Raw genomic sequence first — 21,871 nt, 5'->3', positions numbered from 1 at the left:
GCTTTTATTCAGTGTCACAGACCAGGCATTTTAATGACAGTCCACATGTAATGGTTGCTGGCTGGGGGAGGATGAAGAGAGAAATATATCCGTCCTGCCTGCAGCACTCAGCCTCCTCTCCCAGCTACAGCTGATAACCACTGGCAACTGCTGTGATATGCAGCGTGTTCAGTCCCTCCCACCTCTGGAGGGTGGGACTCATTGCCCATGACTGCTGAACAGCCCCTCACCTTTCCTCAGCCCTGCAAGGGCACTGCCTCTGCCTCTATGGCATAAAAGTAGGGTTTTATGTATGGACATCATGGAATGACCCCAATCATGCTCAGTAGAGGAGAGGGTGAAGAAAGGGGCATTAGTGCCTGATCCCACATCCTGCATCTCCCCCTGCCAGGGCCTTCGGTCCACCAGCCTGGCGAGAGTTTGTCCAAAAGAGATGATAAGCCTCCCCATTTTCCTGCACCTCTTGTCATTCCCCACTTCATTATGCTTGGAGTCATGGTGTTTTCTTCAAACACTCTTGGGCTGCAGCATGCCAGAGTCAGTGGACGGGTGGGAAGAGCACGTGGAGCTACAGAGCCCCAGCAAAAGGGACAAAGGGTCAGGGAGCCATGGCTGGAGGTGAGGGAGGAGGCCTCAGGAAAGAAATATGGATGTGGCTTCTCTTACCCAGGAGCACCAACCATGCTGGTAGCCCTCGCCCACCCCCCCGAGGCTCTGATGGCCGTGACCAGGCACACTGGGCTTTGGGGTTCGTCCCACCGCAGTCCACAGGTGCTGGGATCCAGCCCCATGCCGATTATTTCCCATACACCAGGGACTGACCATCCACCATGGAGGAATGAGGAGAAAAGGATGGATCTGTCATGAAGTAGGGGCAAAAAATGACCTGCCATGCAAGGGTGTGAACAAGAGTTTAAGTGAGATGCAAACTGTTGAAGTGCTGGGGGTTAGTGTGTGTTTTGAAAGGATCCATTTCACCAGGCAATTTTCTAAAGTTGTGGGTGGACCTGCGTTTTTTTCCAATGTAAATTAATCATTATGTCAACACAGAATATTCCTCTTCCCAAATCTATTGTTTATTGCAAAAGACACTAAATAACCTGAGTCAGTGGGATTTGTGCTTCTGAGTTACTCAACCTGGCTCCTCAACAAACCAGATGCCTGAGTCTCCACAGGCAGCAGAGTAACCAAATACTCACAGGATCCATCAGCCATGTGTGCGTTTTAGTACTGCACAGGACTGGCCGTCCAGGATATGCATGATATTGATGTTATAAAAAGCCATTTCATTAAGTTTCACAGATGAGGAATTTGTGGGGCATGAAATTGCTTTGTGTAGAGTGCAGAGTTCTGTGCTAAATTCCAAAATTAAAACTTCACTGACAGTAGGAGGGAAGTAAGAAAGAGTTTTATTTTCCTAACACACCCTAAACTGTAGCAACTGACTCAATTTACACGAGCATCAGGCTGGACTAAAGGAAGAGAAATCAACAGTTACAACAACAAGGCTGAAAAGGAGACCAGGCTGAGTGGATGTGGATACAGGATGTGCATCTTTCTGGAGGATTTGAGGCCAATTAAGCCAAGGCTTCAGCATCCCACATGGAACTCATAAAAATCTGCCCCAGGTCTGGCCAAATGTTACTCTGTTCAGTCAAACATCATTTTCTGGGAAGAAACAAGGTCCTGGGGGAAAAAAAAAAAAAAAAAAAAAAAAAAAAAAAAAAAAAAAAAAAGTTGCATTGTTAAAATTCTTTTGGAGCCTCCTTTTCCTCTTAGGCCAAACCTGAACTATTAAAACACCAAGAGCATATTTCCCACTGCAGACATCTCCTCTGCGTGCTGAAAATGTAATGTTTATTACCTGATTTTATCCTGTGACTCAAACTGCTAATTGTTGATTGCAGTCAGATAATAAGCAACCCATGCTCATACTCTTCCTCCTAATTTGAAGCCATATTGTCCCTGGCTCCTGATCCCACAGGGAACAGCAGTATTCTTCAGAATGTGTTTCAACATCTCCTAGATTTCTGGAACCTGGGTGTCTTGTTTCAGCTACATGTTTTGTGGCATGCACCTGAAACTGAAGCAAGTATATTAAATGTTGACTAAGCAAGACAGGGACACCCACTAAACCGAATGTCATTTCTTCCTCTGTAATCTGATAAACCTGAGGCATCATATCATTAAATCTCAGAGACTTGGGGAGTGTTTTGGGTCTCAGAAGGTTAGAATTAATTTTGGCAAGGCTAACAGACTTAGTAAACTGTTTCCCCAAGTGTTAGAATATCAGGCTCACTGGCCCAAGAGGTGCTCTGAGGTACCATACTGCTGCCTCCTCAAAAGTACAGATGCTGATATACTGTGCTTGGCGTTCCAAATTTCATCTTTAAAAAGCTGCCAGAGAATGGAGACATATATAAGTGTCCACTGAAACAGTTATGCAGATCCTTGGACTGAGTCAACAACACCATGAGAAATAGGAAATTCAAAATTTCACTATGGTTTTCTGCCAGTGCCCTCGTGCCTGCCCTGCAGCTTCTGGATCTCTTACAGGTCTGTGCATGGCTCTGTTAGAAGTACATTAAAAGCTATTCTGAAATGCAAGTTCTTATGAATAAAAATAGAGATAACAGAGTATAATCACATGAGAATGTCTTTGACTAAAACGCTCTGTCTAGCTTACTTCCCTTTGTGTTAAATCCTTCTTTGTAGAGTTTATTTGCACCGTGGGAATTGCTTTGCTGCTCCTGTGGAGTTCAGACTGAAGGATCAGCTAAAGGCTGATGTCATGGCCTAGCTAAGAAGAAGAGGATTTATAATGACCACACTTGTTCTGGAAACTGAACATAATCTTTTTTACTGTAGATGATGAGTCTCATTCACAATGCAGACAGCAGGATGCAAAATCTAGCTAAAAACCAAATGGGTTCTTCCCAGAGAGATGAGCTTTAGTCTAGCAGCATTTTGCTTAGGCCCCTCAATTGTTTACCCAGCACTCTTATTAGACAAAGGAGTCCTTGGTCCAGGGAATTCGGTTGCCCCATCTTTTGGCTAAAATCCTCTGTGATGCCTGTGATGCCTGTGAATGCAGTGTCACAGGCAATAGTGCCAAGCTGTTAAGCAATGGCACAGCAAGACCTCAGCTGTCTGACTTTTATTTTCCAGATCTTGCTACCTATTTGTTGATGTTCAGGTCTTCTCCTCACCACCCTCCCTCTGTCAAATATGAAGTGTGAGTGATGACCAACCAATTTACTGATCAGAGAAGACCAGAAATGTATCTGAGGAACCTTCAATCAAGAAACGATGATGTGTCAAGATGCTTGGAGGAAACAACTCAGCCTTGCTCTCTGATGATTTCTTTGTTGAGTTCATTTGCCATCTACCTGGTGGGCAATTAAGGAGGCAGGGTTCTGTCTGCAGTTAAATGACTGCCACCATCTGATTCATCAGACAGGTGGCATAGCAGCATGCTCAGATCTCCGGCACCACTGGCTGTGAAACGTGTAGCATCAGAGAAGGGCTTCCTGAGGAACATCACTCATGTACATTTTAATTTTTTATTCAGAGTAACAGTGAAAAGTTTTCTCAAAACTTTTTTCAGGTGGAGAAGCCACTCATGTCAGCTAGTCCTGTAGCTCAACAGCAAGAGGAAGTTTCTTTCTGCTCGACCTCCTAAAGGGTCACCCTTTGAGAGTCAAGAAAAAAGCAAGGCATTACATTGAACACAGGACCGACAAGGCTCCTTCAGGGAAACTTCTCACTCTTCCCCTTTTGAAGAAACTTCTTGCTCTTTCCCTGCAGTGTGCAAGATCACCACACTTGATCTCCTGATGCCTTTTGATCTGGCATCCTTCCTGCCACACCAGTGTTCCTGCTGAGCAAACCAGGACTCCCCATAAGAACATGATTTCAGCAGGGCTCCTGGATCCCATGTTGTCACACTGTGTATATGATCTGACAGCTGGGAGATTTAAAAAATCTTATTTGAGAGTGAAGGGAAGGTAAATATGAACAAGGCAGTCAGCAGTAGGTGGAATAAAAATCACCATACTGTCTATTGACAGGGCTCTGTGTGCATGCTACTGAAGTGCTAAACTTGCACATTTTTTTTCAGCCTCCCACTCTTTGGCTCAGTACCCATGGGGAGGTGAAGGCTGGGTTATTACCAGAGGCAATTGCGTAACCACACCACATGTTTCCTACTTCACTTTACTAAAAGTGACTAGGTCCAGGCCCCACTGGTTCCCCTCGCTGTTCCTCGTGTCAAGGCGAGGCGCGTCTACAAGTACTCAGTAACCTGAAGTCTCTGCTGTGGTAAAGCTCATCTGGGAAGGGCTGTGCACTGAGTGTGGGCTGCGCAGCTGTCTCCTCACAGCCCCAAGGTCTTGTTCTTGTTCAGCCCCTTCCAACCACTTGTGTCCAGCGCAGGGTACCCCAAAACAGGAGAGAAGTGCAGTGGTGTAATGCAGCCAGGGCAGGATCTGTAGCAGGACACCATGTTCAAAAGGGTCCTGATAAACAGCATGTTCTCCAGCTGTGCTACAGCGTCATGGCTCATATGCCTTTCCCTGACCTGAAGGGCCAAACATGACCAGCTCTGCCCTGTTAAGGTGCTACAGGACAAAGCAGAGGTGTAGGGGAAAGGGTTAAACATAAGAATATCTGATTCTTTGGCCTCACACTCGATTAGGACTTCTTGTTGTGCTTTCCTGTAGCATCCTCCATCACAAAAATCTCAACAAACACCTGTCAGCCTCTTTGTACTGGGCAGAGACCCATGTCTTGACACCAAATGACATTGGCTTAGCTGTGGCACAGAGAGAAGTCTGGACTTGCCCAGTGTCACCCAGCAAGCCAGTAACTGAGCTAAGCATAAAGCTCTTCCCTCCTCTTCCAGCGCAGCCAGCAGGCTCTGGGCCCACGGTGCAAGGCCAGCTCGACTCCCCGGCACTGCTGGAGGATCAAGTCCCCTTGCACAGCCGCCGCAGCAAGTGGGTGCTGCACTGGCCCAGCGCAGTGTGGCCATCCCATGGGTGCCATTGGCACAGCCCTCTGCTGCCACCTCCTAGTAAAGCCATTCAGAGCGGGGCAGTGACTTGGGGTTTCACTTTTCTGTAGCTAAATGAACATCAAATCTAAATGGGAAAAACCTTTGAAAGGTCTATGCTGTGTAAGTATGGTCTTTTTCTCTGCTGATGCTCTTGCTCGTGCCCTTGCGCCATGAAGTTGGGATGGTCTCTGGGCATGGCTACCCCACGGTGCCTCTGCATACAGGTTCTGTTGTTGTATCACCTGCAGGGGAAGCATTTATCTCCTCCTGTCTGCTCAGCGTTTCTCTGGAAGCAAATTGTCCCACTGCCTCTGCTCCTGCTGCTGTGCACCTCTGGGAAGAGACTGGCTTCGACTTCATTCCACCTGCCCTGAACATCAGCCTCAGGGCCGTCAGCAGATGCCTGTACTTCATCTGAGGAGACAGGGAGCCCAGGCAATAACACCACAGCTAAAGATAAAGCTAAACACAAAGTCTATATGCATTTTGTATGTATTTTTATGTGGCAAAGTTCTATCTGAAAAGAGGAGTCATAGAACTCAAAAAGAGTATAGTTAATTGTCCCAAGCTCTGTTTTCAGACACATTTGTAAATGCTTTGGCTTTTTCTCTCCCCTTCCTTGGCAATAGTCTGTAACACAAATCTATACATGAAAATAGCTTTTCATACTTTACTACATCAGGGTTTATATTCATTTCTCTGTAATATCCAACAAATACCCGTGATCATGCAAACAGCTAGTTTCCTGTTTATATATTTTTAAGTTGTTAGATATCATTCATTAACTACCTTTAATGGATTTAATAGTGGGATTTCAACAACTGATCCTACCCTCTGTGTACTGTGCCCTGTAAGTATCACGCTGCAGATTTATCATGCCAGAGGGTTAACAGCTTTGGCTGCAGCCTTTTTAGCAACATTTCTCTTAAGACGAGATAAAATTTATACATAGAGGTGAGGTTTGTTATAATATATTTGGGAAAGGTGGATAAACCCTTCTTCGTATAGGGCTTACCATACCAACGGGCTGGCCTTACATCACACAAAAAAGAGTCACAGGACTATTTATAAAACTCAGATGACAATTTGGTTTGTAATTTAATCTACAAAGTGTATTGTAATGAGAGTAATTAATTGATGTCTTTGCCATGCCTGAATGTACTTACTTGCTCATATGACATCACAGAAATACGAGTTATATGTGGCAGCCCAGCTGTCCATGCCTGGGAAGGGCAGTTAATCTGCCACCAGGCCCTTCTCTCAGGTTGAGATACTCAACAGGCCACTGAAGTGGATAATCTTTATTCCCTCTGCTATTTTCAGTTTGAAATTTAGCTGATGAAGCCTTTTTAACGGTGTTTCATTTCATTGCATATCTTCCTTCATCTGCATGCTGCAACCTGTATAATGTTCATATTATCTGAGGTTTTCTGATAGAGGACCTTCTCTTTGCTATGGCCTGTGAAATATTTTGACTCTCACGCAACAATAAACCTTTCTTTATTTCTCTGGGTGTTGCTATTGTTCCTATTAATTTATGCAAGTACTTTTTCTTGTAATGTGGTTGGGTTTTTTTTGTCATTTGAAACAAATTGCTTTGGGTTTCTTTGCTTTAAATTTAAATGTTTAAATGCATTGGCGGGAAAAACTAATATCATTCTTTGGATTTCCTTTAAAATAAAGGTATTGAATTTCTTTTTTCTCCTGAAGGAATTTTTTCAGCCTTTAGCTGAACAGCTAACACAATTTTGTTAACTGGAGCTGTTAATATAAATGTCAGGTTTTACAGTGGCTGTTTTCTCAGCTGTCCCCATACAAAGCTGATGTAGGTACTGGAAAAAGCCATTCCTTTGATAGAGATGCTGCTTCCCACCGGGGATGATACCAGTGTTACCAAGAACTGTTGCCTCAGCTTTTTCTTCTAACACAAGCCTCTTCTTAAAAGCCAAAGGTTGAAGTTCAGTTTATTGCTTTGGTTTGTCTCTGAGGGCTGAGCATTGTGCTACAGTCCTGGGAGAGGCAGAACAAGAACACAGTAGAGAAGCAGGTGTCTTTCTTTGAATTATTTACCTTTGGTGACAGTGGCTCCAAAATTGTTTAAGAATGCTGGGGCAGACAAGGATTCCTGCACACAATAGTGTTGTGATAGTACTAAAGGTATTTACACCCACCCACAGACACCTTTTCTTCCTGCAATTGCGGTGACCGGTGAGCACGTCTGTTATTGGACAGTTGGTAGTTGTCGACAAAGCTGAAAAATAGAAACTGAAGTCAGAGAAAACCCAGAACTGGGTTACGGTGATTAAAATTGCACAGCTCAATATCTTACTTTATTTTCATGGGGAAATACTATTTTCCAGAGTCATCATAAACTTGAAGGTGTAGGACACTTCATACTTTTCTGTCATCTTTGCTAGCCAATGCAGTGAAGACCGTACGACTTATAGGAAACTTTCCAGAGTAAGATTTGCTGTGACTGGAATTTATCAATATTTATGACTGCTTATATTAACTTATTAATTGCATCTTTTGTGTCAGTCAGTCCGACTTAAAATAATATATTTTAAAGTGCGAGTGGAAAGGAACCTGCAAAAGAAATAATATGGAGAATTAAATGCTTCACAAAATTAAAAAAAAATAGTCATAATGATACATTCAGGCAAAGTAGAAGTGCTCCCAGGACATCCATTTCTTACTGACCTGGTGTCTTGTTTGATTTTGATACAATAATACCTGGAAAGGAAATCCAGCGTGTCAGCACATGTAATTTATCAGTACATCATTGTAACATCTCCGAGAATTATCTAAAATTAAGATAATTTTCCCAAGTACTCTTTGGAACAAAATAAAATTTTGTTTTAAAAAAAGCATTGGAAATAAATAAATTTCAAAAACCTTCTGTGGAACAGTCAAAAGATGTGCTACCTTTAAACATGAGAGTAAACATGTGTAATCCAAGCAGGAATGCTATCATTTAGTACAGAAATCCACTCTGCTTGGGGGGTTCTAAGAAATTAGATATAGGCATTTTGACTATATCAACCATTTACTGTGATGAGGCCTAATTTAAGTTGTTTGTGGTCAAGAGTTAGGCACAGTGATTCACTCAGGTTTTGTACCAGCTTAATATGGGGTCTAGTCACAGAAGATATGAGATACATACGGATTGCCTCTTGATTTGCCAGATGTGCAGTAACTTCAGACACATATGAAGTATTATCATAAGAGGAAACATCTTTCCTGTGGTTAAACTCATGACTGCCAGGTCACTGGAGCCATCACCGTGTATGGCAAAGATGCTGCATGCCTTTTCCAGCAGCGATAACTTTTATTAGGCCAGCTAGCCTTGTTGGAAGATGCACAATCTCTCCTTCAGGTCTGAAAGAGCACCCAAAAGCTTTCAAGCTAAGTACAAGTTCAGACACCTGTTCTGAGATTTGTGAGAGAGAAACCAGCTGAAGCACCAACTGCCTGAGCTAAAGGGCAGTCAGTGCTTGTCAGCGAGCTGGTAAGTGGCTCCTGGGGGACTGAGAAGCAGCTATTTTATACCTTGGATGGTAAGTTGGTTAGTAGAAGGAAGACAATGATAGTGAACAGGATCTCCATTGAATTGCTGGTTTTGATGGCCCTGTAGATGTGTGAATTTTAGATTTATACATGCCCATCCTTAAAGCATACTTTGCATGTGTCCATTTAGATTTCTTCTTGGCTTCAGTTTACCGCAGCCTGAATGACAACAGGCAACTTGGGATGAGTCATGTTTTCCAAACACCCAGGACACTCTTGCTTTGAAAACTGCTATTGTGCATGAGTTATTTACTGGAGAAGTGGGAGATAGGAGTGACAGGACAGATGATAGAGGGCATTTCTGGAGTAAGAGCTGAATGGGTTTTATTACTTGGTAGTTATGCAACCACTTTTTTATCAGTACTTCCATCTCTAACTGATAATCTGCTAAATATTTCAGTTTATGTAAGTATGTGTTCATTTCTTCTATAACTTCCCCCCAGCAGACACTGGCTGCCTCCTGACTGCTTTCCTAACTTTTGTGATTTATAATAGGTGTCAAATTTTATTCCAGAAGAGACTGTGCCTGATTTTTGAGCACCATCTTAAACTTCCTTTCATCCCCAGACATATCTCCCGGTCCTTTGCACTGCTCTTCCTTGCAGTTTTCTGGCTACTACATCAGAGTCAAGACAGACTGTACAGCTAATATTCAGCCTTAACGTTCACTTTTTTTCGAAGCTTAATCTTCAGGCAAAGAGCAAACAGGGCTGCCTGTGCTGCTGTGATCTAATAGGCTCCTTTGTACAGAACAGAGAATCTCTGCCATTAATGTGGCTTCATGTAGATGCATTCCAGGTGGTTTGTGCTGAAGCATTTTCTCTGCTGGGTTATTTGTACACAACAGAAATCTTCATGGAGTTGATGAATCCCTACAAAGAGTGTTCCAAATCCTTTCACTGCACAGGCACTGGAAGGCGTGCTGACAGCCCTACAGCTGCAATTTTGCAGTTTTCCATGGACTGGTGCAAACACCCCAGCTAGTTAGACTTCTCAGCGAGTGCTCATAGTTTGGACTGAGTATTTCTGTTCAACGACCCAGCAGAATTTAGAAAATTTTTTTTCTTACAAGATTCAACTTCTGGATAAGCTGCTACAACCAGAGGTTTGCAGAAGACCGAGTTAAGAGATCAGCACTCTTTCTGAGTGACTTCTGTTGCAAACACGACTCGCAGCAGCACAGATCTGAATCTGGCAAAGGGAAGGAGGAGACACCTGGAACATCTGCACTCCAGGTGACACTGAATGACAGGAGATGATCATCACGCTGGGGAGGCAAGGATTTCTCCCAAAGGCATTGTGTAATATTTGTGCATATTCACAGTGGAAACAGAACTTATTTCCATATCTAAACCAGTACCCCACCTCATTTTGGGTTATATTCCTGACATTCATTTTCAAACCCGTAGTAACTGTTAGCAACTGTGTCAGCAAACTACAGCAGTATTCTGTTAACATAATATGGGCAATGTTTCTGTCTGTGGGTTTCCTTTTGTTCTTAAAATACCTATAAACCTGGCTTTTGACTTTAAAATATCACAGTACTCCACATCAGAGTGCCCTGATTGGATGCTGCTCACAGGGAATATTATTCTGTGTTGGACACAGTTAATTTCCCCAACACTATGGATTTCTGATGGGTTAAAGAAGGCACTCAAACATTTCTAATATAAGCACTGTCCAGTAAATACCCTTCCCCCACTTGGAAAGTCTCTGGCCAAATACTGTCCCTCTGTTCCAGCTCCTCCTTACCGCCTCCCTGTTTCCTGATGGGTCCTGGCCCCCAGCCCTTATCTCCTCCAGCCCCTGGGCTGTTTGCAGAGAGAAGTTATAAAGAGGCTGACCCAGCAGAGAGTGGAGGAGAATTACAAGGTGCAGGAAAACAGCAGTGCCGGACCAGGCTGGGTGTCTGCTTGACTCACCACGACCTGCTCTACACCATGGGGAAGGACAGGCTGCCCAGCAAACCAATCTTCCTCCTCCTCCTCTTCTTCCTTCCTGGAAATACCTCTCCCACCGCAGAACCGTAAGCTACACATGTAGAGCAGGGGGAGGGAGGTCTTAGTGCTCCTTTTTCCCTTCAGTTTTCTTCCTTTCTGTCAAATAGCTGTGTCCGTTTCTTCCACTCCTGACCTGCATCCCAATTCTAGCAAAGCCCTCAGTTTCCTGCAGAGCTCTGTCAGTGCTCCCCGCTCCCACCCTGCAACCCCCCACAGCTGCCTGCTAGTCCAGCCCTGGATTCTCACAACATCTTTGCCTAAGTATATTCATTCCTAGAAACCTTCAGGTGCCTGGGGTTTTGTGGGCATGCTGCCAGAATCCATGTACTTACCTTTCCTGTATTATCCCTGTTTCAATCACCGAGTCATTTCTCCCCGTTCTCCTGTTACTTTGAAGACGCTTTTCTCCCTTTTCTCCTGTTTCTTTCAGTTCACTTTGTTTCCCTTGGCAGCATCAGATGTACTTGTTCCCAAAAAGGATCTGTGACCTAGATTCTCTTCCTCCGGTGCAGAGCCTGGTGCTGGCACCCTCCCCTGGGGCGCCCACCCCTGGGGCTGCAGCACCCACTCTGCTGAGGGCCCCGGGCAGAGGGGCAGCCCGGGATGGTGTGGACTGACCAGAGTTTGGCATCCCCACCCCAGCCTCACCTATCAGAGAGGGTTGCTCCGGAGCTTCTAATCTGGATGGGAGCAGCCTTCCTCTTCAGACCCTGGCTGCTGTCACAGGCTGTGCTTCTTGCTGTGCTGGCAGAAGCGCAGTTCTCACTAGCACAGGTCTCGTAAATGCCAGCCTAAAGAGGTTTCATGGCCACAAGCACCACAGTAGTGGCAGCAGCCGTAGCAGAAGGTGCAGCATTACTGCTGCCACTTACTGTGTGGCCAGAGGTGAAGTGGTCACCAGCTCAGACTGAAGGACCTTTGAGTCCACGGTATCATCAACCCCTCGTTCATCTGCCCTGTTTGGGTGCTTCTGGGGTAGATCAGCCAGCCAAGTCTGCTCTGGGGTCAGGCAGAGCTCTCTGGTCTCCCTATAATAATCTGATGCAATTAAGTAAATAAGATTAAGTAATCTTAATTCATCCCTGTCCAAAATCAAGGGGAAAGGGAATGAATATGTACTGCTCAGACCTCTCCTATGAACAACGTGTTGCCCTTAGTTGCTGATGGGAGAGGAGAAGGAAAAAGGGCTGAGAGCGGTGGGAGAGAGAGAGGTGTAGCTGGCGTCCACCGAATGAAGATAGGAGCCCAGCAGGGAGGCAGTGGAGTCTGAGCAGTGAATTGCTAGTTAGTATGAGAGTACTGGTTCTGGTTTTTATGCTGTAGGGTAGATCAGATGCTGTAGAAGGGAAGCTACGCTTGTACAGAAGACAATGACGTTTCTAACCAAGACCTGCTTACCGTGCCCTGCACAAGTAGGGAGATCACTTCTTTGAGCAGCAGCAGTTGCTGATAGTTCTGTTTCAGGTGTGAGCTGCTGCACAGCAAACACAATCAAGGTTCAGGCTCTATATTAGAAAAAAAAACTAGTCACCAAGTTAGTGCAGCACTGGAATCGGTGACCCAGACAGATGGTGAAAATTCCATCTGTAGAGTTCTTTGTAACAGCCCTGTTCCAGGAGAGGAGTTAGTCTTGAGACAACCAGAGGTCACTTGAAACCAAAAATTTTATCACTCTGTAAGATACTGACAGCAAGATTTTTTTTTTCTTGCTCTGGGTCTGGGTCTGGAAGAATTCAACAGGAGGTATTGTTCTGCTATTCTGGTATGTTGTTGTGCATGCCACCTGTTTTACAATGCAGTGTACATGTTTGGGAATACACTGCATGTGATCAGAAATTCAGGGTCATGGCAGGTATGAGTTTGGACTGATGGAGCTGCCTTCCTGGGTTGGGTGTTTGTTCTAGGGAGCAGCTGAGAATCAATACACAGACATTAGTCCATCTTAAGCTAGAGTATTACCTTCTCTATACAGACAAACTCACCATTTTTGCCTCAGATGCACTGCTTCTGTTGTCAGAACAGTTTGTTACATGCAGGCAGGCTGTCTCTTTTGGCAGACCAGATGCTTTTTTCCCTGGAATGTCTATACACGGACTTTGTGACCCAAGTTGTTTAAAGCTCTCATAGTACTTTGTCTAGCTCTTTTCATCAACACATCCCAAAGCAGCTAAAAGGAGGTCTATAAGCAGTCTATTTCATATCCTTGTTTCAAAGGCAGGGAAGCTGGTGGAGGGGGCAGTTCTGCATGTTGGCCAAAATTTCATCAGAACAGTGAACAGGAAGAGGAATGAGGCCAAATTCCCCACGAACTAGGTCATGCTGTCCCTTGGGTAGACTGGAGGCTATAGTCAGATTGCCAGTGCCACTGACGGGGCAGCGGAGATGAGATTAGGGGAAGCAGGCACAGGGTGAGGCTGTGGAGGAAGGGGAGCACTGGAGCCACCAGATAGCCACAAGCTGTAAGTAACTCTGGGTGGCTGGAGCTCCCTCCTTTCACTGCTTCTGCAGCAGCACAGACTGACCAGAGCTGCTGGCTGGCTCCTTACCATGTTTTATCCCGTTGCCTGGTGGTGAGGGAAAGGGAGGTATCACCTGGGTCCCACTGCCTTCACAGTAGTTTTAGGATGTCCCACAACCTCAGAGCCCAGGCAATAGCGTAGCTCTGGATGGGCCCAGATATCTCCTTCCCCAGAACTGGCACCACCTGACAAGGAGCACACCAGCCTTCCCCAGTGGAGAGCCCATGGAAAAGTGGTCTGAGCAGTCCTGAGCACAGGTGTCGTCCCATGCATTCAGTGTTTAATATACCCCACGGACTGAATTGCCACCCGAACCTCCTGCTGCTGCATCTGGATAGCCTGAACGTGCACAACGAAAAAAGAGCACCAGGCCCATAAAAATGGCCCAGCATCAGACCAGATGACTACACTGGCTCTTTATTCTGTCTGCTTTGGTGGTCGGTCAGTTGTTAAGGGACAGAGTAGAGGGTCAAGGCAAGAAATGAGTTTCCCACCCGCTGTAGCCTTATGAGGCTTCTATCAGAGGTTCAAAGTCTCACTGTGGCAAGGATTACACCTGTGCTGCTATATTTTCTAGCCATTTCTGGGCAATGAATTTACCCAGAACATTTTTAATAGCCAACATTTTAATATCAGGAGTAGCGGATCTTTGTGCCTTTATGTAGCCAGTGCCATAGGGCAGATACCACATGCCTTGGAGAGTTACTGTCAGGAGGGGAGTGACAGGTTCTGTTATGTGCCTGCAGGTGGCTGGACAGGCAGGTAAGGCCCTACTTACCCAACTCATGGTGTCCTTTTGTTCCTCACCTAGGGAAGGGCAGTCAGGTGCTGTCTATCACCCGACACAGCCTGGGTATGTGTGCCCTTCTTGGACTGCTTCAGAGCACCAAAGGCTCAAGAGGCACAGGCCATACCAGAATTGTACACTTGACTTTGACAGCACCTAATAGCATTAAGTTCTTGAGTTTAATTTTGTACAGTAGTGAAAAAGTTTCTGCTTCCTTCTGTTTTTAAGCCAGCTGCTTAGTATTTTCACCTAGTGTTGCTTACTACACGTGTTGTCACAGGTGATGAACAAACCATACTTTCTTCTGTGCATATCATGACTTAAGAGCTTTCTGTCATACATTTTTCCAAAGCTGAAGAGTCTTAATCTATGTAGTGTCTCCTCCTATGGAAATTATTCCAGATTTCAGATAATCTCTGCCATCTTTCACTAATTTTTTCTGCTAAATCCATTTTTTAAGTGCATGTCAGATGTGAGATGTGGAAGTACCTTGCAATTACAGAATGGCAAAATGTGTTCTGATTTGTCCTCTGTTTCCTTCTGAACACTTCCCTACAGTCCATTGTTACTTGTCACTGAAGGAGAATTTTCAGTTCTGATCAACAGTGCTCATGTCTGAGTGGTAACAGCCCACTTAGCAACACAGCATATACACAATGGCATTCATACTGTTGGAGTAATTTATTCTTCCTCTATTGATTATTTTCCCTTTATGAACAGTCCATTTGCCATTTTTGCTACACAGTCCCACCATATGATAAGTTTTCCAAAATATTTTTTCTCCTGGACAATTATTAGAAAATTATACTTCCCAAATTGCTTAGAAGTGTCCTGAACGACAAGGGTGCCAACACAGACTGGAGATTTTCACTGGTTCCTACCCTTTGAGTCTTATATTTCAGCCAATTCATTCAGGTCAGAATTAATAATTTGTTTTATTATAAAAAAATAGTAAAATAATCCCTTTTATTGGATGACAGTTTAATTTAAGGGTCTTTCGCAGGGACCTTTGTCAAAAGCTCTTTGAAGATGCAAGTACACTTGTGTTGCAATAAAACACTACTCTCTGAAATCCTTTGTGTGCTCATCTTAATAAGGTTCCAAACTGCAAGCACTCACATTTTTGCTCAGCATGAGAAGGATTTGGAAACCTGGATAGGCAAAGACAGGAGCAGCCAGACAAGTGAGTGGTTTTTTCAACCCTAAAACTGCTGAATTTTCAACCTCTTTTAGCTAGTGCCTTTGACTCTCAATAGGAGATTGTGGGATATACAAAAATCAATTAACAGCCTGGAACCTTTCACACCATCCTTATGCCCTGCTGTGAAGCCGAACAAAACATCCTTTGTAAAGGACTCTCTATTAGCATAGAAATTGTTCCTTCCACTGAAAGCATTTTCCTGCTTTTAGGCTAATTAGTTAGGCAGTTTAATATGTATAAACCCAAAATAAAATGAATGCTCATGTGTATGTGCAGTGCAGTTCACAGGGACAGAAACGGATTAGGCATGCTGATTTGTTAAGTTCCTCTCACTTAATACTGTTTCTTTAAAACTGTTTCACATTTCTGATCCTTCTAATTCTTCCTTCCCTCTCTTCCTAGGCAGTATATGGTGCTACTGCCCTTTCTGATACACACCGATTCTCCTGAGAAGGTCTGTGTTCAGCTGACCCACCTGAACGAGTCTGTGACGCTGAGTGCCACACTCGAGTATCAAGGGGAAAACAGGAGCTTGATTGATGACGTGGTGTCCGAGAAGGATGTGTTCACCTGCATCCCTTTCTCTGTGAGTGCCCATCCTTTGGGGAGATCCCTTGTGTTTACTGACATGTTGTAGTAGATCTAAACAGACCAGAAATGAATATTCAGACACTTTGCCATCAGAGACTTGCAAACTAAGCCCAACAAAAAATTAATTTGATGTGAAAAATTGAATGTGGTAGCCTTGTGAGGAATAATTTTCCACCATTATCAAATTCTGTCCCACGTGATATTTCTGTGCATGCAGGGTTCAGAGAATTCTTTTGGGATCCTTCATCCTAGAACTTTGACTGAAGAAACATACCCCATGTTTGTTTGGTCTGGTAAGCCTCAGAGGAAAAATAGTGTAGTGGAACAAGAACTCCAGAAGCTGAGGAGTGGTTAAAGACTGAGATCCATGAGGTCATTCATCTCCTTCTGGAGCTTATTAATTCTTGTTTCCTGCAGAAGGCTGGTTGGTAAGTGATGTAAGCAACTAGTCCCACCCACTAAATTACAAATCTGGGTTGATTTCCATTTTGATAAATCACAGGATGGAACAAGATCAGATTCAATATTTCTCTAAGGAGAGTGTTGTGTATAAATGAAGGAAGGGAAAAGGCTTCTGGTATTGGAAGGAGAGAAAGAAGCAGTATGGAGAAAACTCAAGGAAATCGAGATCTATCATTGCAACAATTCCTGATTGAAAAATATTCTTTTGAGACAGAGGAGACAAGTTCATATCAGAAAATCATGTTTTCCTCTTGCTTCCAGCATTGAGTTTTTGGTGTCCCTTCTAGTAAACTTTCAGACCTAGCTAATACTATGTCCCTCAAAGGCTTAGTGCAGGGGGGTGAATCAGTAAAGCAGTTATCCTCTTCATTTTCCTTAGCTTCCAAAATCCAATAGCACATCTGTGGCATTTCTCACTGTGACGGTGAAGGGGGCGACGTTGCAGTTCAGGAGCCGCAAGTCGGTGCTGGTCAAGAATTCTGAGAGCTTGGTCTTCGTCCAGACAGACAAACCCATCTACAAGCCAGGACAAACAGGTACGAGGAATTGGGTTGGTGGTGACTCTGACAGCCAAAAAACTTAAGGGTTTCATTCCCCTGAGGTCCCATACTTTTATTAATGTTTTCAAACTCCTTCACGGGGAGAGTTAAAGTGCTCAGTAAATTTTTCTGTCAACTGAGATCTAGGGCATGTGGTACCTTCATCATTCTTATTCTCCATCCTCCAGGCACAGCATCTCAGACAGATGTAGGCAGAGGCTCAGATTCATTCTACTCAACTAGAGGCACAAATCTGGGATGAATTCAAAGCATAGTCTCCCTTAGCTGCACCTGAATCAACAAAGCAGGACAGGCATGCCCAAGTGACAATTCAGCTTGGTTATTCTTCTAAATTTATCTGGGTCTCACCATCTGCAAGAGAAAGAGCCTGAAGTAATTGCTTCCAGAACTTAGAGATCTCAGTTCAGAGCCTGTTGATCTGTGGAATGAATCTGAGTTTTAAATTTTTGAAACACTGACATTTCCTGGTAATGCCTACAAATTTAACAGTGGAATTTCCTTCTTTTCCATCACACCCTTCAGTTCTGTTTCGGATCGTCTCTCTGGACAAAGACTTCTACCCGCTGAACGAGAAGGTAGAGCCATATTTCCTTGTTGTTAACCAGGAGGTTTAATTCACAATTAATACCATTACTGTCATCACCCAGAACCACTGAAGAGAGCCTTTAAATTATATGATCCCTTATTACTCTCACCATCCCTGACCCATTCCCTCTCCTGTCCTGGAACACGCTCCACCTGTCTCTATTGACGGAGAAACGTGCCCCCTTTTTCAAGGTGTTTAGAACCAGATTTGCAAAGGAATGTATGGAGCTAAGCATGTAGGCAGGGATCTCCTTACTGAAAAAATGGGTGGGACGAGTTTCCATTGAAAGTGGCAGATGTGCAGCTATTTCTGGCAGTAGGTGCAACCACGTGCTTAGAGGTAGAGAGTGCAGCATGACAAGGACAGTTTTAAGGAACTGGTCAGTGGTGTAAGTCTACTTCTTAGCTTATCTGGCAATCAGTTCCTCATGCAGACAAGTTCTTTGAAAACCCTTCCTTCGTTACGTTTTCATATTGTGGTAAAACAAAAAGTTGGGGCTTTAAAATATTATAGAGGAGATTCCCTTAGCCATGAAGAACTAAGGAAACAGAGCAAGTACAAAAAAAAAGGAAGAACTCAAAGGACTTCTTAGAAGGTTGTTCTGCCCTTCAGTCCAAATCTGGAAATTGCTTCCATCCTTATGTGACTAATATTTCTAACACAGATTTTCTTTTGTTCTTTCCCCACAGTTTCCATTTGTCTATATTCAGGTGAGTGGATAACTACATGCCTATTATTCCAACAAAATGTGCAGGCACAGAGGTAGTAGTCTCCCACAGTGATGTTTTCAGGCTGAGGTGAAAGGGAAAAAAATGGGCGCATGACTTTTTTCATTTGTGTAAAAGAAGGCTGAGCAGTTGGGCATCAAAATAGGTTCTGACAATGGTTCTTTGACCGGGGAATGTGCTGTAGGAACAAAATAGTTAATCAGGGCAAGCCATGCTGTGAACAGAGTAACACTTGCCTAGAGGTTATATCAGAATGGCTTATTCCTCTTCCCAAGCAGAACTAGGATTTTCTGTCTGCCAAGTGTGGTTGAAACCACAGAACTGTGTTAAAAAAACCCAACAAAACTAAAGAAAGAGAATTATGTAAGTAGATGTCCCCTACGTTCCCAAGCATGCTCTTTTTTTTTTAAACAGTTGAACTTCAGTGACAGACAAAAGTTAATAGGAAGGATGTTTCTGTTAATCATTCAAGTATTCACTTTTTCAACTGATAAAGCAAAATTTACAAATATTATCTGGGACATCTTCTGGTAAAAAACCTGATGGGAAGGACCCAGCAATGCACCCTGAAGCCATGATAACAGTACAGAGAGTGCTGAAACTGGTGTGCATAAATGTTAATCTGGTTTGGGTGGTTATGGGTCCTATGTAGTCAGTCCTGTCATTGTTCCTTGCTGCTTGGGGTTGCTGTCTCCATTCCGCATCATTTCTCTCTTAGAGTTGGGGGTGTTGTCACAACTGGGGAGGCAGAAGGTGGGCCAGGAACAGGCTCTGCTCCTCTTTTGTACCCTCCTGCCACAGTGCTGTCACTCTGTCTGCCCGTCAGCAAACTTCCAGAACAGAGCTGCAGGGCTGGTAGGCCACTGACAGTCTGTGAATATTTGGAGAAAGCAGAGTAAGAGAGTGTGTGGTGTGGAATAGCAGGTGGAGAAGAACATCTCAGAACTACCTGCTGCTAAGGCTCTCCCATGGGGTTGTAGAACAAGTCCTTTCCCTTCCAATACTTCACTGAGTACAGGATTTTCATGGAAGGAGCAAGAAGAAATAAATCCTAGCCACTGCCTCCAGAAATCCCATATGCTTTTGCTCAACAAGCTGAATAATTTGGTGGGGTTTTTTTGTTTGTTTTTTTTTGTGTGTGTGTGTGTGTGTGTGTGTGTGTCAGTACCATGAAGGGCTTCAATTTAAAATCACTAGGAAGGCCATCTTGTGTTTACAGCTCCAGCCTGTGGGGTACGGTGTTTGTCCAGGCTGTTTAAACCAGTTTATGTAGACCTTGTTCTCCATCCCCATCATCACCTCGCCCTTCCTCAGTGCTCTTTCTCAGTCCAGCACTGCCCTTTGTTTGGATTTCACAGATGTCTACAAGGCAGTCTTGTAGAGTGGGACACTCAACCTGGCAGCAAATTCACCATTTTTCTCTAGAGTTTTTTTCGACCAGATCAGACTGCCAGTGAAGTTTGCCACATGCTTGCATGAGATTTGGACTGGCCCAAAGGAAAGGGTGGCAGGAGTGAAGAAAGATGACAGCTTAAGGTCAGCAGTGCTAAGGAAATAAATGTTCATCAGCCCACACCCTTAATGTCACTACCTGATCGTAGCCAGCCACAAAGGCAGGAGTTAGTATGAGCCTATTATTTCTGAACTATTATCCTGACCTATTGCTTCTGCCATTTTTTAAAAAAAGTGTTTCTGAGGAAAAGCAAACAAACTGACATTCAGGCCTTCCCTATAAATACATGACAGAAATGGCAACAAGTTCACAAGCCCAACTGTAAACAGTTTCTTGAATTCCTCTTCCAAGGAAGCCTGGATGTGTCCCTCACAAGAAGTGGTGAGCTTTTCAGCAGGGTTGAAATATGACAATGAAGAGGATTTGGTCAGATCCATAGGATGCATTTTACTGACTGTGCCTTCCTTCCTCTTGGGAAGAAGGCCTCCTCTTCTGCCCCCTGACCAGTGACCTCCAGCTGTGGGATGTCATTCACATCCCCTTTTCCCTAAACCCTGAGATAAAATCTCAGTGAAGTAAATGTACACAGTCACATACCTTGAGTCACATACCAATCTAAAGTAAACAGACTTTTGGTGACAGTCAAGGTACAATGCAAGGAGCAAGCAGAAAACAAAAGACTGTAAACATTAACCATCCTGCTGAGAAGCCTGAAAAGTGAGCATCAAACTATGCAGCACCACTGCACTGGTTCAGTGACTTCTACAAGAAATCTGGGACTCAGGTGATGAATTTGGAGCACAGCCTATCGATAGTTTGTAATGAGCAACACTCAGCTGTAGTAGTGATGAGATTTCAGCTCCAGCATTAGGGGCAGGGAGACACTCTTAGCTGGATGCACATATGTGGGATATACTTTCCTCTGTTCCTGTCCCCAGTTTCCCACCCTACTACACGCTTTGGACTCTTACACACCTACATCCCTCTGTCCCACAGATAGATCAGGTGTCTCACTCCTCAGCAGACTATGCACTCTTACTCAGACGGTCTCTATTCCAGGCATGGAAAAAAACCTTTTAGCAGGCTGTATAGCAAGTGAAGGAGACTGAAACATCCCTCATTTCTCCCTGTGCTCCACTTACTCCTGCTATGCATCTCTTTGCCATGTTACCTTGACAGTCTGTCTTTCCCAGCTTCCTGGCCCCATCCCTCTTAAGCATGCAGATAGAGCTGAGGGGGAGACAACACAGGACCTTCAGGGTTAAAAAGCTTTCTTGTGTGCTAGTTACACAGAATTGACAGGTAAGTGCTCACAGACCCTCACAGATTATTGAATATTTATGGCTGGGCATTTCTCAGCTGGGATGTACATACACTGGGCACTCCATTGCTCTGTCCCTGGGAGCCTCCTGTACTGCCTTGTGACCCTGAGTTACCCTCACCTGCAGGATCCCCAGAGGAACCGTGTGTACCAGTGGCAAGGGGTGGAACTAGAGACCGGCCTTGCACAGCTCTCCTTCCCCCTCACCTCAGATCCCATCCAAGGCTCCTACAAAATAGTCGTGCAGAAGAGCTTCACCTCCTACGTGGAGCACTCCTTCAGCGTGGAGGAATACGGTAAGGAGAGGAGGTATGGGCTGCAAGTGGGGCTGGCATCAATGCCTTTACTGTGACCCCTCAATTTGGGGTTTCTGAGAATGTCCTGGAGAAGGGAGGGACTGAATACATAGACAGTGGAGTTCAGAGGGGCTGACCCAGAAAGTGCTGAGTATCAGAGGTGGTTGTTCACTTTAAGGCATCTCTGCTACCTGCCTGAGCTTGTCTTTGCTCATTGTGCTCTTGGGAGTACAGGGTTTGACAGGCTTCCTCTGCATGGCTTGTGGCACCGACTTCAGCCAACTTTGTTTTAGTCACCTTTCGGTCAGCAGCTTCTTGCAAGTAGCACTAAATACGGAGTAAGAGTTAACAGTATTTCGGTAACTCTGTTTTACTGCATCATCTGCATCAGTTCCATTTATACACTTGTAGACCTCTCTCTTTTTTCTCTTCTGCCTTGTTTCTACAAAAGCTCAGAAAACAAGTTTGGTAGAAGACTTCAGTTTGAAGAAGAACACTCCACAAATGTTATAAGCAGATGCAAACAGTCTAGTAGTAGAGACTGAGTAAGAAGAAATGTGCTGCCCCAGGGAGCACATAACCCTCAGTTCTGTGACAAAATTTCTCAGGTGTTTGTAGATGTGTACTCTGGCTAGACTGTGCACCTGAGGAGACCACTGGCTGGTGCTCTGCACTCCCAGGCTCCCCCCGGAGCCTGAATGACCCAGCATGTTGCTCAGAACCTGCTGTTTCTGGAAGAAACCA

General features: G+C 44.4%; 1 protein-coding gene and 1 long non-coding RNA gene across 2 annotated transcripts in view; one reads left to right on the top strand and one right to left on the bottom strand.

Annotated features, from left to right (window-relative positions):
- Positions 1-1,745: 1,745 nt before the first annotated feature.
- On the bottom strand, positions 1,746-11,246 carry LOC113491079. The gene is made up of 3 exons (XR_003400347.1): positions 10,956-11,246; positions 7,757-7,789; positions 1,746-5,470 (listed from the first exon to the last, which is right to left on the bottom strand). It is a non-coding gene; the product is annotated as an uncharacterized LOC113491079 (long non-coding RNA).
- The window catches only part of LOC113491066 (alpha-2-macroglobulin-like), a 32,543-nt gene continuing 21,069 nt past the window's right edge, over positions 10,398-21,871 (top strand). The window contains exons 1-6 of the mRNA XM_026867708.1: positions 10,398-10,649; positions 15,533-15,716; positions 16,563-16,719; positions 17,266-17,318; positions 18,019-18,039; positions 20,959-21,127. Of these exons, the coding sequence (XP_026723509.1) occupies positions 10,564-10,649; positions 15,533-15,716; positions 16,563-16,719; positions 17,266-17,318; positions 18,019-18,039; positions 20,959-21,127 (670 nt within the window). The 5' untranslated portion in view covers positions 10,398-10,563. The remainder of the gene's footprint in view (positions 10,650-15,532; positions 15,717-16,562; positions 16,720-17,265; positions 17,319-18,018; positions 18,040-20,958; positions 21,128-21,871) is intronic.

This window comes from Athene cunicularia (assembly GCF_003259725.1).
Source record: "Athene cunicularia isolate RWA chromosome 1 unlocalized genomic scaffold, athCun1 chr1_part2, whole genome shotgun sequence".
NCBI lineage: Eukaryota > Metazoa > Chordata > Aves > Strigiformes > Strigidae > Athene > Athene cunicularia.
This window is presented reverse-complemented; position numbering and strand designations above follow the sequence as displayed.